This window comes from Oryzias latipes, chromosome 8 (genome assembly GCF_002234675.1).
Source record: "Oryzias latipes chromosome 8, ASM223467v1".
Lineage (NCBI taxonomy): Eukaryota > Metazoa > Chordata > Actinopteri > Beloniformes > Adrianichthyidae > Oryzias > Oryzias latipes.
In genome coordinates this window covers 14221618-14238159 of record NC_019866.2, presented here as the reverse complement: position 1 = coordinate 14238159, position 16542 = coordinate 14221618, and the positions used below count along the sequence as shown (strand labels likewise).

Below are 16542 nucleotides of genomic sequence, written 5' to 3'. Positions count from 1 at the left end.
TGCAGCCCGATGAACATGGAGCTGTTGCCGACGGCGTCGGTGTCCCTGCAGATGTCCACTTGAATCCTTTCTTCCTCCTCAACTGAAGACAAGATCTCTACGTCTGTGTGACGCTTCCATCTGAGGAGGAGCACCTTTTGGGATTGTCAACGTTCTAATGCTAATATAATAGCCAATTTTCATTCCTCTTTATTGTTTTATGCTGAAACGGGACGTTTCATCTGGAGGAGGGGGCGTATGTAACACTGTTGACTTTTGGTGTTCAGATAACAGTTTGATGACGTAATGAGACAAATGAACTTCAGGGTATGTGAATGAAAAGGAGAATGAAGGTTGCAGCTTGAAAAAAGGCTCCACATATTTCATCTTCAAGCTTGGCTCCGTTAACAGAAAACATTGTTTTTTTTTACTCGTTAATCTATGACTTTTTTCTCGTAAATTTACGAGATTTTAAGTCGTAGATTAATGAGATAAAAACTCGTAAATTTACGAGTTTTTTTCTTGTAAATTGACGACTTTAAAGTTGTATTTAAAAAAAAGACAAAGAGCATTAGATGCAGATGTCACTATGTGGAGAGCTGGGTAAATTTATATTTTTAGACAAACGTAAATTTGTAAGACATTACATTATCTAGTAAGAAAACCCCCTAACCTTGTCCAAATATCACGTAGCTCTCAGGACGGCCGAACAGTTTGAAACTGATTTTTTTTTCTTCCCATCGGTAGGGAAAAAAAGTCCTCATTTCCGTTGTGCTTCGGTTTATGCTGTTGCTGCGGTCATGCTGTTGTGCTTCAGGTCATGCTGTTGTGCTTTTTCTTTTGTATGTAGTGTGAGCCCTGTCAGCCTCTGTAATAAATGGTTAAAAATGCTTGCAACAATGAGTATACCCTAAAACCTTTCAATAAAATAAGCCCCTCATAATAAAATACACAAAAATAAACACAAGTAAAAGACAAATACTATAAAAAGCTAAAGAAGCGGCTGGGTAGCTTGGTTGGTAAGGTAACAGGCTACCCCGCAGGAATCCAGGGTTTGATTCCCAGAGGAGAATAAACAATGGTACTGGGTCAATTAACATATCAATGGCAAGCAATTAACACCACCCAGTGAGGGCCCTTAGGCAAGACCCTTAATGTTACTGCCTCCCAAGTGCAGTTAGGTTGCCCCCCCCCCGGGGATGGGTCAAATGCGGAGAAGAATTTCCCCATTGTGGGATAAATAAAGTATCAATTATTATTATTTTTAAGAGTGAACCCATCATACCAATAACAATATGAAGGAGACCATGTTTGAGACAATGGGACTCTCCCACTGTCAACCATTTCCTCATTGTCCAGGCATAAAGACATTTTTGGAGGATGTGCAAAGTGTTCAAAGTGTTCCGGGGAGGAGGAATGTACTTTTGAAGTTGAGGGACTTCTTCACTGCTTACATGTTCTCTGCAAACTTCCGTGCAATTATTTTGGTCTGTTTTATTGCAGAAGTTCTGTAGACCTTTATCCAACTTTGGCAAGGTAAAGCATATGCCATGCAAAAAAAAGGTTTACAAAGAAAAGTTCTCAAAAAATATGCTTTAAATTGGGAAAAACTATAGAGTTGTTGTTTCTCTTTTGGCTTTTCCCATCAGGGGTTGCCACAGCGAACGAGTCACATGGTAAACTTGGCAATGTTTTTACGCTGGATGCCCTTCCTGACGCAACCTTCTCAAAGCAACCAGGCTTGGGACCGGCACAGAAGTGGAGAAGGGAACAGGGAGCAGCCCGGATTCGAACCCAGGTTTCACGGACCGAAGGCGCCGCAAACCAGCACGAGCTAAACCGGCTCCCTGGAAAAAACTATAGAGTATTAAACAAAAATGATTTGAAAATAGTTTGGGCGGTGGTTCCTCTGGAGGAAATTTGCTAGATTGTCAGAACAGAGGAAGCTAGCCTGTCATAGCAGCTGCCGTCTTGACACCAGATGGAAATAATTTTTTAGAAGTTCCAAATGCATGTAATACAATTTAGCAAACTGTAGAAATTGTTATTTATTCAATATTGCATAAAATGTCACTGTGAAGTCAGTGGTGAATCTAGATTTTAAAAAAATTATCAAATATTAAGATTTGAGAAGACAGAAGTAAAATAGTTGCTAAAATACACACAATAATATAAAACAAATTGTAGAAATTGTCAAATTTTCATGTATTTTTTTTGTTTGTATTGAATTACTAATGTTTATTTATTTTATATTTGATTCAAAGAAAAGTCTGTAACTTAGCCCAGTACCACCAAAGTAGATCACATGCATGAGTCCTTAAATGATTTTGCCATAATTTGGCCATGCTTGCATTTGGATTTAATATACATTAAACTAAACTGTTGTGTTCTTTCACTGTTATCACTAAGGAGTTTCACTCAGCTTGTAGTTTCAATTATGGCTCATGTGTGCAAAAAGAACTGAGTTCTCACCTATCTATCATAATTGGTAACAGGTCAAACAAGATTCCTGTGTTTCAAGATGTTCATGTGTCAAATCTGCACATGAAACCCATGAAACCCGCCTCACAGTCGGATCACACAAGTGGCAGACCAAATTTGGATTTGATTTGAAATGGTTTATTTAAAGCAATCAAATAAGAATAGTACACAAAAACATTACAATCATCAGTTATACATTCATACAATGACGTATCAAACTTTAGATAATTAGACAAATTAGATAATTATACCAGTCCGCTAATGCCAAGCTTTACTGGCTAATCAGAACTCTCCCCATCCGAGGATCGTGTGCCCTCTGCCCTCTTCCAGACTCTTCCTGTCAAGTGGGTGAAAATGCAGTCAGATGTGCCAGCCTGGGGAAATGCAGCTTGGTTTGTTCTGTTGTGTTTGCTTCTGCTTTCACCTTGAACTTTAACCCTGCCCTGTAAAGTGCCAGGAGCTGGCAGGGGTACCACAAAACGCTGCCCCTGCATCCTTATACACATGATCCACATCATGTGTACTTTGTTATTGAGCTTTTTTTGTACTAGTGAATTTCCTTCTGTAATTTAACAACATTTTAGTCCTGATATGTGCAGTGCAGATGTATGTTTTTATTTTTTAATTGTATCCTCTTTCTCCTTAAATATGATGGGCTGCTGTTGAAGAATTTTCCTTCAGGTATGAATAATCCATCTATGTACTTGATGTGCCACCATGATACTTTGTCCATCGACAAAGTTAGAAACAGCATAAACGCAGCCCTAAAATGACTGATGTCTTTGGAGTTGTTTTTTCTGGTTGAAGCAAAGCATAGCATGCTTTTCTGCAATATAAAAAATAAATTTATATAAATTGTAAAGAAATTGTACACACATGTACTAAATCCCTGAACTTCTCCAAATGTGTGTAACATAAAATAATCCTATTTTTAGGGGACATATCATTATGTTTTAGACAGTAAGATCAAGGATACATTGTTTAATGTTCATTGATATTATTATTAAATGTTTAAAATATTTAAACATGGCCTGCTGTCTAGTACATTTTTGAATTTCCCTTCTGTAATTAATGTCTTGTGCATTGATGCGAAGATGAAACACCATCAAGTAAAATGCAATTACTTTTACTCACTCCTGTATGTAAAGGTGAAAAAACAGTAAATTTAGAGAAAAACTTGTAATCACAAATTACTAATGTCTATCTTTCTTTATAAATGTGGGAATGTCATTGAACTTGCAAGTCTCAAAGAGTCCACAAGAGGGAGCCAGAGTTCTTCAGGCAGCAGTGAAATTCGTTGACTATGGTGGAACCTCTGTGTGGGACAGGAGAGTACTAATGATGAATATCCTGACAGAGCGGCGTTACAATTACTATAGTAGGATTGTTACTTTTTATTGTATGTCTGTCCAAACCCAAACGTACACAGTACAGATTCAGGTCTGCGGTTGCTCTTTAAGATGACACGTGTTCAGAAATGCTTTTCTACACCTTGTGGGTTCAGAGGAATTCACACGTGGGAGGGATGTTTCCACGCTCCCTGTTTTTTTCTTATTGGACACCTCTGGAGTGATCCTGCACACTGTGAGCCCTGATTGGCTGAAGACCAGGCGGCAGCAAAAAACCAACCTGTGATGCTGTTGCTGGGATGGAGTCACAGCATTGCTGCCGTCAGTGAGGGCGCCAGGGGCCTTTTTGGAGGGGTAGCAGGGCATCAAGCCCAAAAGGCTGCCTGAGAGTCTGAAATGCCCGCCTCTCATGACATCACTCTACCACCTGGTTTGACCCTTCTGCATGTCCAAATTAAAGGAAAATATACTCCTGAGACTTGATTAAAGAGCTCACCAGAGTTCAAAAGGGAGGCTAATTAAGCTACTGCACTGATTTTTTTTTTCCAGAGTGTGAAAATAAAAGGTTTGCATTGATACAATTTCTTTTAAATGTTGATTTTTGGAGTTTTTCTACATGAAAAAAAAATAGATTATTTTCAGGTGAGAGTTGTTAATTCAATAATAATCTTTTTGACATGCACAAACATCTACTAGTGCCCTCTAGTGGCGATAATGACCACAAGCGGATAGATGGAGTCTACTGAGAGATGACTTGATCATATGGCTGCACTACTGAGCCCCTCCAGGTGCCAGTGGTTAAAAAGAAAAAAAGTTCTGATAAACCTGCACACGGATTAATCAACTGCTTGTACTGTTGCACAATTGCACGCACATTGCATGTGCATGTCTCTGAGCAGAGCAGTCCTAGCTTCTGCTTGCAGGCAGGGGAGGATGCTTTGTTATAGTGTATATATGAATGAATGAGTGAATATATATGCAACTAAAGTTTAAGCAAAAGAGAGTCTTAGAAAGGTGTTGTAACCATTTCTGCTCACTCTCTTCCTTTAGTTCCATTTAACCTGTGCTTGAGCGATGTGAATGAGAGAAGATCAGAGCCAGTGGCATAAAAAAGGAGCAGATTCCCTGAATACAACTATTTATGCTGAAAAACGACTGATATGCTTAAAGATGTTGTTAATACATTCATAAGGAGTTAAGATATTTTATGCGAATAATCCACACTAAAGATTGAACAGCTGTTAAGTTAAGTGTTTTAATTTGTTTATTTTACATTTTTTAACAAAAAATCGTTTTTTTATTTGTATTTTCTTTACGCATATGAAATTTCATCTATGACAACAAGGCAAAAACAAACCTCTTAAAAGCCAAAATGCAAACTTTTCATTGTTTTTTAAATTTTATATTTGCGTTTCCACAAATTAACAGATTGTTTGAGCATTTAAAGCAAATTTATTATAAATCTAAAGATGACATTTGAATAGTTTGATTTTGATATATTTAGAAATTAAGCTATTTGTTTCTCTGTTGTAAATACATTTCAACAACAAAAAAAAGTCTCACTCAGTTTGTTTCCATGAGCCACACTTACTGCAACTAAAGGCCTATTTTTGAGCCAGTCCGGCATATATGTGTGTCCAGGAAGTCTCATAGCCTGCTTTTGGTTCTCACGAGTTATTACATTAATCACTAGCACAGCCAGACTGGTTCACCCGGGTTAAACAAGTCCACGCCGTCGGCCTACTTTTCCTCGCGTAGAGAGCGCCGGTTTGCAGTCTGCTGCTGCTCTGCCTGTGTGCCAATGCGCATGCAGTCTGCGCCGTGGGATAGGTCTCCCCAAATTGAGGCTGCGCTCCGATTAACGACCATGCGATTGAATGACGAGCGTGCCATGCTCGTCTTCCTCCTCCTCTGCTCTGCGCGATCGGTGGCTCTGTGTTCCGCAATCCCCCGGGGTCCCGCACCGCCCTCGATGGCTCTGCTATCGCCGTTCCGCTCGCACTAAATGGCTGCCTGGAGCGAGGAAACACGGGGGCAGAAAGCGCCGCGTGCCATCCTCTGACTGAACCAACGCCGCGCATCAGCTTCCCGGCGAGGTGGTAAGTGTCTCGTGCTGCTGGCTGCGGCTGCGGCGCGGGGGGGTCAAAGCGGATGGGCATGGGATGATTCAACTTTATGGGAGTGAGGGGGACCGGTCCAGGTTAGCAAAAACAAACTTTCTTCATCCCCACCTGCTCAGACAAACCATTTGAGGAATATTAAATGAACTCTCCCGCGGGACTGAAGCGTTTAAGCCAACAAAATATGCGAGAATGCGTCCGCAGCAAGTTTTTTTTTTTTTCCTTTTTTGGCACGTTAGCAAAGAATTGTGCCTTGTTGTGCCCCCCCTGCCCCCCACGCACCGTGCCGCACTGGTTCCGTCGGGCTCGCCCTCGGCTGCTGCGTGTCCTGGGATGACCTGTTGATGTCGGCAGAGCGGAGAATGGCAGGGGCGGCGTTTCCCCCCATCACCAAAATAATAAAATAAGCAACGTTTCGGGCTTGACAGGGCTCGGCGGCTCGGTTACCTCGTCCTCTCGGACGGTAAGTGTCCCCCCCACCCCCCAGTAGAGGAGCCTGTGTGTCGCGGTCACGCGCCACATTGTGAAGCCGGGCTGTTAGTGGGACGGGGCGAACCCAGAAAATGTTTAGCAAGGCTTAGCTTAGCCGTTAGCCACCTTCTATAGGCCCTGTCGCGGAGGGGAGTGGGCGCGAGACATTTCCGTCCCGTCACCCCCGGGGAAAAGAGCCAAACTGCGGCCGCTTACCGGCTAGCACCGCCTAAAAGAGGGACATCCGGAAGGCTGCTCGACTTTAGCCGGGCATCACTGACTGAGTGAGTTCCTGAAGCATCCATGCTGCTCCCTCCCCTCCATCCCCCAGAAGCGCCTTTTTTTTCTCTCCCCTACCTCAACCCCCACCGTGGATGTGGAGGAAGACTTTCAGTCAGATGTGCAGTGAAGAAGTTGAGATGCTTTGTGAACATGGAATGACTAATCAGAACCCCCTCCCGGCTGTGCCCTGACATGAGGGAGCAGCACAGGCATGCACGGTCTCAGGAGAAGCAGGAAATGCCTATAGACATTAGGCATTCATGTCAGCTGCACCACTAATCTCATGTGACCATCATCATGTGCTGTTTGCAGATACAAACCTGTGCAAATTCCAATCTACATTTGCTAAAGCCTTACAGTGCTATTCTATTAAAAAGAGAAGTCTTCAGGATGTTACAAGCAGGTTTGACCTACTTTCTTCTCTTAGCTGGGTGAAATATCTTTCTGCATCCTATATATTTAATGGCGTAAAGACTGAGAGGATCTGTCATGCATAAATACACACACCCCAGCCATCAAAGCAAACTGTGCAAACACACCCTTCTTTCTGTGTGTGTGTGTGTGTGTGTGTGTGTTTCTGTGCATGCATGTGTATTCACTGCAGCTCGCCAAACTGTAAACAAGCAGTATTGTCTAATGTCTGTGTGTGAGTCAGTGTGCCTTTTGTGGGTTTGTTTGAGTTTGTGTGCGCGCATCTGTGTTTTAGTATGAGGGAGAGGGAGCTTGGGTGAGACGGAGACAAAGAGAGCATTTCTCTTTACCCTGGAGCTTGGCGAGATCCCAAATGAAAGGCTTCGGATATGATGGAGGAGGAGGAGGAGGGGGGTGGCGGCTTGCCCCGGCCTCCGTCGGTCGGTCGGTCTGTCTGTCACACACCAAAGTGTAACCCTGGCAGGGTGGGCTTCGGCCTCAAAGCGTCCCGCGCTGATGTGTTATCTGCATGTTAGTGCAGCGTCCAGTCATGCAACACGTTTAAGCGATGAAGCATCACCGTGGAAAAGGAGCTCTGACTATGCTTGCATATTTTAGTGCTGTGCAAGGCTGTTTTTTTTTGTCTCCCCCTTTCTTTGTCTATATGAAAATGCTCATGACTGGTCTTATGCTTGAGCTAAAGGTTTGTGGGAAATAAAATGCCACGGCGGCGGATCAATGGATCAGTTGTACGCTGTTACTGAGGACGCGCAGATTGAAACGCCAATGAAGCAACACTGTGCAGAATGAAGTGTTCGGAAAACAAAAACCAAAAAAAGGTATACAGGATTGGTTCAGTCAAATTTAGCAGGCGTCATGGAACTCCCTGAAACAGAAGTACAGGGCAAGGGTATGTTTGCTTTCCACTGTTGACTGAGATGAATTGAAACTTGAATGTGGTTGCTGTTTAGATCACACACACTTTCCTGAAGTCTGTCTTCAGGAAAAAGAGCCACAGCAAAGTTCTATTAAAGAAGTGTGAGTTCTCAATAAATGTATAAATTGCAGGCATGTGTTAATAGATGAGGTATGTGACTCTTATAATGGCTTTTCTCCCAAAATGTTCCCTTTTTTGTAATTGGTTGGCGTCTCGCTTACAGGATCCATTAGATTAAATGTTTTGAAGGAGTTTGAGCCAGTGAAACACTATCAGCCATTTCATCGTCTGTTCAAAAGATCCTGACATTCCCCACCTGTTTTCCTCTTCTTCTGTCCTCTGTGGGCTTTTTTGTTTCGTTTCAGCTCCTCTTCCCCCTCCCATTGTTGTGAATCTTCTTCTTCTTTTTATTTTTTTTAAATTGTCTGAAGCTGAGTCCATAAATCAGAGTTCCAGCGTCACAGCTCAACAACTTCACTAAGATCCGGATTGCACTTTTGTTCCAGATAAATAAAAAGAACAACAACTTCCCCTCGGTGCCGCCGTGTTTACTGAAAGTTTAATGGTGGACCTGACTGACATTTAACTTTCTCTGTTGTCCTTCTTCTCTTTTGTCTCTCCCCCCAGCAAAAACCCTTTGGTGCTGTGCGTAGGCGCACAATGGCCCAGACCCTCCAGATGGCGATCCCAAACTTTGGCAACAATGTTTTGGAGTGTCTGAACGAGCAGCGGCTGCAGGGCCTGTACTGTGACGTGTCCGTTGTGGTCAAGGGCCATGCATTCAAGGTACTTCTGAGATGTCCAGATGCATTTTGGGCTTTCGGTGGGGAAAAAAAGAAAAGAGTAGAATTTAAGAAGTCAAAGCTGGAGTGCAAACAAACAGTTTTGATACTCTTCACTGGTTATGTGGTATGAAAAAGTGAAGGTCATCATGTTCCCAAAAGAAGTTAGTTAAGTGGGATGTAAAAAAAATTAGAAACTAGATCTGTTTCTTTTTTGTATATAATTTACCTCGGTTAAAAAAGAATTAACTGCCTTGTTTTCCATCAAAGATCAGGGAAAAGGCAACATGTTGCCAAGTTTCTGACCAGAAAGACTTTAGTGTATTACATTATATGAATGTAAAGACTTACCCAGCCTTTCATTCCCACAGGCTCATCGAGCTGTTCTGGCAGCAAGTAGCTCCTATTTCCGAGACCTTTTCAGCAGCAGCAGCAGCAGCAGCAATGGTGCTGGTGGCAGCAGCAGTGAGATAAACCCAACAGTGGTGGAGCTCCCCCCCGCTGTGCAGCCCCAGAGCTTCCAACAGATTTTGTCTTTCTGCTACACGGGCCGTCTCAGCATGACCGTGGGAGACCAGTTCCTCCTTATGTATACCGCTGGCTTCCTTCAAATCCAGCAAATCATGGAAAAGGGGACGGAATTCTTCCTCAAGGTGGAGATGCGCAAATGTTTGTGCTTCTGAAGGGTTATTCGATTCTGACTGGGTAGTTTAAGTCTTTGTATTGTGTGAATTTCCAGGTGTCTTCCCCTAGTTGTGATTCCCAGGGTCTCCATGCAGAGGAGGCCCCGCCCTCGGAGCCCCAGAGCCCTGTCACACAGACCAGTAACGGTGCAGGCCGCCCCGCCTCCAGCCTGACACCTCTACCTCTGGTATCTCGGGTGAAGACGGAACAGCCAGCCAGCCAGCCGGAGGCAGCTACTCCCTACTCTGTGGTTTGCACTCCCGTAGCCAAGCGCCTTTGGGAGGGGGGAAGCAGCCGAGATGGTGGAGGGTTGGGTTCCAGCGGAGGAGGAGGAGCTAGAAAGACGGCCCGTTATTCTCAGGAGGCTGCGCGAGGCAGTGCTATCCAAAGCCCCGGAGCTCTGGGCCTTGCTATGGGTATGGGTGTCTCCACAACCAGTTTGGCGGGCATGGTGGCCAGCGGGGCGATGGGCGGCAGTGCCGGCACTAACGGGAGCTCCGCAGGGGCGCTTGGTTTGTCGGACGGCGCCAGCCCTGGAACCATGAGTACATACGCCAGTGACTCGCCCATTAGCTACCACGACGACGAAGAAGAAGAGGAAGGAACAGAGGAGAGCGCTGAAGAGCACTATAGACAAATATGTAACATGTACACCATGTACAGCATGCTCAACATGGGCGCAGCAGGTAATCGCCACATCTTCAAAAAAATTTTTTTTTTTTTTGCGTGCAGAGGCCAGACTGCACAGTCATAGGCCGCAACACACGGTGCATGTAAGCATAATGTGGGCGTTTCTGCAGCAGCTGGGGAGCGTGTGGAAGCCCTGCCGGACCACACGGAAACGCGGGGGCGGATGCGAGGCCGGGATCTCACTTGTCTTCCTGCAGAACTCATTGCTCAGATTGGCAACCGCTGCCATCCCAAACTGTACGAGGAAGGAGACCCTGCTGAGAAACTCGAGCTAGTCTCAGGTATGTGTGCACAGTTTTACCGCTGAAGATTCCACTTCTAAATATTAAGCTAAATATTAAGGAAACACCCCAAAAAGTTGACGGGGACAAAAAAAAGGAAGTGTAAAAATGAAAAAGAAAGCAAAAATCCATAACATGATGAAACATGTTTTTATTTAAGCTTTTAGTTGTGACGGATAATAATAAAATGTCTGGAGCGAGATTTGCGGGATTAGAACTGCTTTGACTTTACACACCGAGCCTCTTCCTGTTGTAGGTGGCAGACAAACACTGATAAACAGTAAATACGCAAAAGAAGAAGAATCTTCTCCTTGTTGCTGCCTGTATGTGTGGCGCCGGTCAGATGTGAACCCAACCGGTGTTCATAAAACCACGCAGAGCGGGTTCTTGAACGCACCACACGTGTTTACATTTGAGTCTGAAATCCTCATTTTCTCGATTTCCAGAGGAGTTGACGGATGGTATTTAAGCCCAAATCATCAACACAACACTACCGTGTTTAGCAATGAATATTTACTTTAATGAAGCCTGGTGTTTTCTGACTTTGAGTCTGGCCGTTTTTTTTTTTTTTAATTTAATTTTACTTCTTCACAAAAGTTGCAAAGAAACACACTTCCCATGTTTGTTGGACAGGTCAAAGTGAAATGCAGTGTGATGTGAAGACTCATTTAGAGGAAGCTGTCCTCAGATGACTCAGCCTTGCACCGTCACAGGACCATGTTGCAAATGTTTCACGACGCGTTCATGTCAAGGACACGCTGAGATGAAGCCTCAGATGGCTTCAAGCTACTTTTCTTTAACAATACTGTGCGTGGGTGGGTGTAGGGAAAACTCACATCATCAAAATGTAAACAAAAAGACTTCAACGGGGAAATCCATATCGATTTTTAAATTTGTGATTTAGTCAATTCGAGATTAGCAAAAGAAGGGTAGTATTTGGGAAGGCAAAAAATGAAACCATAAATGTGAAAACTGACAGAAAGGTGGATGTAGGCTGCAGTTGTGGTAATATATTAATTTCACGTCACTAAACAGTTTTGTTGCCTGAAATTATGTGGTAAAATATCACAAAATAAAAGTCTAAATGTCTTATTTTGAATTGAATAGATAATTGAAGTAATATCCTTGGGTTGTGGTTGCTTTACAGGCACCTCTGTGTACATATCGCGAGCCCAGCTCATGAACTGTCACGTGAGCGCAGGAACCAGACACAAAGTTCTGCTCAGGAGGCTGCTGGCTGCCTTCTTTGACAGGTGCGTTCGTCCCGTCTGCGTCTATTTCTGACAGTATTTCATGTTCAGGTTTTTGTCTGCCGTGTGTAGAAAAGAGCAGAGCAGCTGTTCTTGCCGTCTTTTGTCCTACGCTTCTCACTGCTGCTTTGGTGTCGCAGGAACACTTTGGCCAACAGCTGTGGAACCGGAATCCGCTCGTCCACCAACGACCCGAGCCGCAAGCCTCTGGACAACAGAGTCCTCCACGCGGTCAAATGTGAGCCTCTGACAGATTTGTTTGTTACATTAAACCATAATTCAGTATGTGTCATTTCTTTATGTTTTATAACAAATTTCAAAATTGTATAGGTTAAAATAATGTATCAATTCAAAAGTTAAGCAAAGATGAGGTCAAAACAGCATGAAAATGCGTAAAAAACAGGCAAACTTCCACTAAACTATTTACAATTTTCCAAATATTTGTTTGTGTCGTTGTGCAAAATGGTTTTTATCAACTAACATACAACCCCACCTCCCGGCTTTAAACCTCCACATCTTCTGTCCACCAGAATAACAAAAAGTGTTGGTCTTTATATGTATTTCTGGGATGGACTGGCGACCCATCCAGGCTGAAAGCCTGCCTTCACCTGACAGTTGCTGGGATAGGCCCCAGCAACCCCAGTAGGGTCTAGAAATGGATGAATGGTTCCTATTAGCCTATTATCAACTACAGTATTTTTTGGATTATCAGTCGCTCCAGAATAAAAGTTGCAGCAGCCAAAAGACAATACATAAAGAGTAAGACAAAAGTCATATATAAATCCCTCTTTTGGGAGAAGTGTATTTACCAAAATACAGACACAAGGAAATTCATATGAACGAAAGAGAACAATAATAGACTGACTGTATGCACGCTTCACTACAATGACACATTGATGCTTATTTAGCTTCATGAATCATGGCAGGAATCTTGTATATTAGCGAAACATAGCATAGCCATAGCATAAAGAACACGCTAACAAGTCAACTAAGCTCTTTATATCACTTCAAATCACTAAATCTGTTGCATTCTTCCTCCTGTGTCTCTTTGGAACATAAATGAGCGGCGCTTCTTCTTCTTCTCTAGTGCTGTCAGTAGCAAATACTAACACACACACACACACACACACAGCCCTCTTGCGGTTGTTGCTATTTATTAAAAAAAATCGCATAAGTCTCACCCCCTGCTAAACCATGTGAAAAAATGTGACATATACGCCAAAAGCACAGTCTTTTGCAACTTGCAAAAATGAAGGTAGATGACCCCACATTCTCTGACTTTTAATTTGGACTCTTTCTATGTTTGTTTTAAACCAAAAATTTCAAAGCTAGTAACCTTTACTAATGTAGGATCAGCGTCTCTGAAAAGAGTACCGGTATATGTAATTGCCTTGTGATTGTAGTCATGACTAAAAGTTGTTTTTCCCTCTTCATGCCAGTTTATTGCCAGAACTTCGCGACCAGCTTCAAAGAAAGCGAGATGAACGCCATCGCAGCAGACATGTGCACTAACGCCCGGCGTGTGGTGCGGAAGAGCTGGATACCCAAACTAAAGCTGCTGATGGCCGAGAGTGACGCCTACTCCGCCTTCCTTCCCGACGGCGTCAAAACAGCGGAGGATGCTCTGGGGGCGGAGACCAGCTTCGACCCCGCGGCACTGGAGGCCGCCAGCGGTGCCAGCGTAGAGTCGGGCGGCTCATCGGGGGAATCTCTACCGGGCGTGGGCGGTGAGGGGGGAGCACTGTTCTAAACGCCGAGCCCGGGGAACGGCAAATACCAGTAATCCCCAGCTGCGCTTGCCTCCTCACTCTTTCGCTGATCTCTCACATCTCGACTGCCTGTAGTGCACTGCTTAGAGCAACAGCTGCTGCTCTTATATAACCCGGACATGAAAACTCACATTTGTTGCTTTCTATGACTCATAAACGGAGTGCAAGGGGGGGCTGCCCCTCTCTTTGTCCTTCCAAGGTGTGCAAGTGCGCCCGCTCTTGCTTGATAAATACATTCCCTGAGGGGGAGGTGGTGTGAGGAGCTATCGGCAGCCCGAGGAAGAGGAAGGGGCTGGGATCGGAGGTTTGATGCACCTCAGAGTCAGTGGCATTTCTCTCTATGCAAGCCTGACGTGGTGTTTCCCAGCCTCGGGAAAAATTCCAACAACAACAAAAAAAAGAGACAATATTCAAGCAACATTAACACTACTTATTCTTCCTCCCCTTGCATCCCTCCCTGACACCCTGCAAGTGTTACTGTATCCCCCCCTCAGCCCTCTCAAGACCCCTCAAATGTTTCACTGTGCTGTATCCTACAGAATAATGCCCATCTCTGTTTTCTACTTTTTTTTGTTGTTTTTTTTTTTTGCATGTTTTCTGTCTGAGATGTGAAAAGTGAGAGGAACAAAGCTTTTTACCAAGATGATTGTAAAGAAGGGGCTACAGGTTATCAAAAAAGGTTGTATTTTTAGAAGACAAACTATATTTATACCAGTACCCATGCCGAAGACGGCGTGAGCACAGAGCGCGAGAGGGATTGTTTTAAAATCTCACCGTTGGGCTTTTCTTTAAAGAGCTCTTGTTTAATAAATGAAAGGAAAAGCGCTATTTTTGCAGGAGTGTAACAAAGCGGCCTCATCATAGGAGCCTGTGGGTTTATTTTTATCTTTCTTTCATAGTGATGGAATGAGCAGTGGAACTGCTATATTTGATGCATTTCATCCTCTGCTGGCTAGCTTAAAAGCAAGAGTCAGACAGATTTTGGGGGTTTGTCTGGGATCACTTTTTCTTTAAAGGTTAGGGAGCTTCAGAATCTTTGAGCAGAACACTGGCTTGCAAATTTGAATGAATACTTGTAGAAACATTAAGGTTCTATGTATTCAAGAACTCAACCTGCGTTTGTACAGAAATCATAAATAAATTTAAAAAAAGAAAAATTAAGGATTAATGAACAATGGAATGTGCCTTTTAAATTGAGATTTCAAACAAAGCCGAAGCCAGTGAGGGCAGTGGCATCTGAAGATATTACTTGAAGAAAACTGATTTTATGCTACTATCTGTAAGCGCCTGCGTAGGGGAGGCGAGTCTGTGTCGAGCAGATGTCTGAGTTGCCCATCTGTCTGTTTGCGAATGGCCTTTTCTTTTCTTTTTTTTCTCTCCTTTGGATTTGAAAATGGATTTTTTTGCACCTTCCATTAGCAGTAGAGTCGTGGCTTCTGCACCTTAAACGAGAAGAACCAGAGGTTCGTGCACCTTTCGAGAGACATTGTGTAGCAATCAAACCTGTTAAGATGGAGCTTTGTTTGTGGTAAATGTAAATATCCCAAGACGACTGAGGTTATTCCCAAGTGTTCTTCCTTTCTGTCGCCGTATTATTGTTTTTTTTTTTTAAACGCATAGTGGCCTGTGGGTCAGCAGTGGTTCGTGTAGCAGTTGGAATAAAGTGGACGGATTGGACGTAAAATGTTCAAAAGAACAACTGAATAGATTTTCCTTGATAATGAGGTCCTGCTTTCCTAAGAAAGACTGAAGGAATCGATGCTTCCCTTTCAATGTGATATCTTCTATAAAATGCTTTTTTTCCTGGCTGAACACATATTTCAAAGCATGATACATGTGCTAAAACTCCATTCTGAAAGGCTTTACTGACTTGTGTATTTTCAGAACAAAGATGAAGTACCTGTTGTTAATCTTAAAGAAGCTGGTAACCCACCAAATCAGCTTTAGTGGGGCTTGGAACAGCCTCATCAGAACTCAAATTCCGAAATTCCCCTGTAACTTTGTCAATAAATACTGATTCACACTACAAGCTCAAAACACTGATTCAGTGCCTCTTTTTCCATAAGGTTGGAGGTGTCAGTGTGGTACGTCTGAATGCTCAGCCTTCAGGTTGCTCAGATCTTACGTGCACATGAATTCATATTTATTGTGTGTATGAGCGGCAGCCGTGTTTTATTTGTGCTTGTTTGGGAACTTTAGTGCTTTTTTTTAGTTCCAGCTCATTTCTTTTATGTACTCCGTTTACTATAAAGAAACAAACTAGACCTTCACACACTTGAATGGAAAAGGTGTGGCACAGTATGAGGAGTCTTTATTTTGTCACTAAGCAGTACATATATAAATATATATATGTAAAGATAAATACTGTATATTATATATAGAGACACAGATGGAATTGTTTGTTGTGCACTCGCAGCATGACATATATTTACCCAGAAACACAGCTTTCCTCACAACCTGGAAGTAACCAGTCTTGCCAACTTTCCAAGCCCCTGCTCTTTGGCCTCTGTAACCCTGTAGCGCCAGTGGACCTCGTGTACTGCTCATCCTTCTTTCTGTGTTCCAAGTGCCAATAACTTTGTGAAAGCCCTGTAACTGTGACCCAACATTATCCAAGGTAATTGCACATTAATATGAAACTGACTGTAAAATAAAGACATGCAAATCATAGAGAAAACGTCGACATGGATCAATTAATGAATATCTCAATAAAACATTTGTAACAATTTCTCTGGGACTCCTTAATACCTGGATCATTTCAAAAACTTTTTTTTTCCTGGAATTTTCCAAAGCTGTAAACTTAACTTGTGCTATCCTAGGCACTTTAACATTGGGAGTTGGGTCACCTAGACCCCACTAGACAGTGCGCTGAACCTTTTTTCTTCAATGATTTCAATGATCTTTCCACCTTTATCCACCTTTGTCATGGTAGGGAGAACACGTCAATGGTCATCTTGATCCCATTGAATAGCACAAGGGTTAAGAGGTATTCCTAAAATTGTAATGCAAATGTTGGTTGGATTTTGTCAAACAATAAAAACAGAATATATATGTAT

General features: G+C 43.1%; 1 protein-coding gene across 3 annotated transcripts; it reads left to right on the top strand.

The window, feature by feature from the left end:
* The first annotated feature begins 5527 nt into the window (after positions 1-5527).
* LOC101170519 (nucleus accumbens-associated protein 1) lies at positions 5528-16216 on the top strand. 3 transcript variants are annotated; one of them, XM_011478303.3, is made up of 8 exons: positions 5528-5908; positions 8658-8816; positions 9184-9465; positions 9552-10182; positions 10300-10467; positions 11615-11720; positions 11858-11955; positions 13157-16216. In XM_011478303.3, the coding sequence occupies exons 2-8, from the start codon at positions 8691-8693 to the stop codon at positions 13465-13467; spliced, it is 1722 nt and encodes a 573-aa protein (XP_011476605.1). In that variant the 5' UTR covers positions 5528-5908; positions 8658-8690; the 3' UTR covers positions 13468-16216. The 3 variants fall into 3 exon arrangements, with proteins under 3 accessions (XP_011476605.1, XP_011476604.1, XP_020561042.1); XM_011478302.3 differs by having other exon boundaries at positions 5529-5908; positions 10297-10467; XM_020705383.2 differs by lacking the exon at positions 5528-5908 and adding an exon at positions 6222-6392 and having other exon boundaries at positions 10297-10467.
* The last annotated feature ends 326 nt before the right edge of the window (positions 16217-16542 follow it).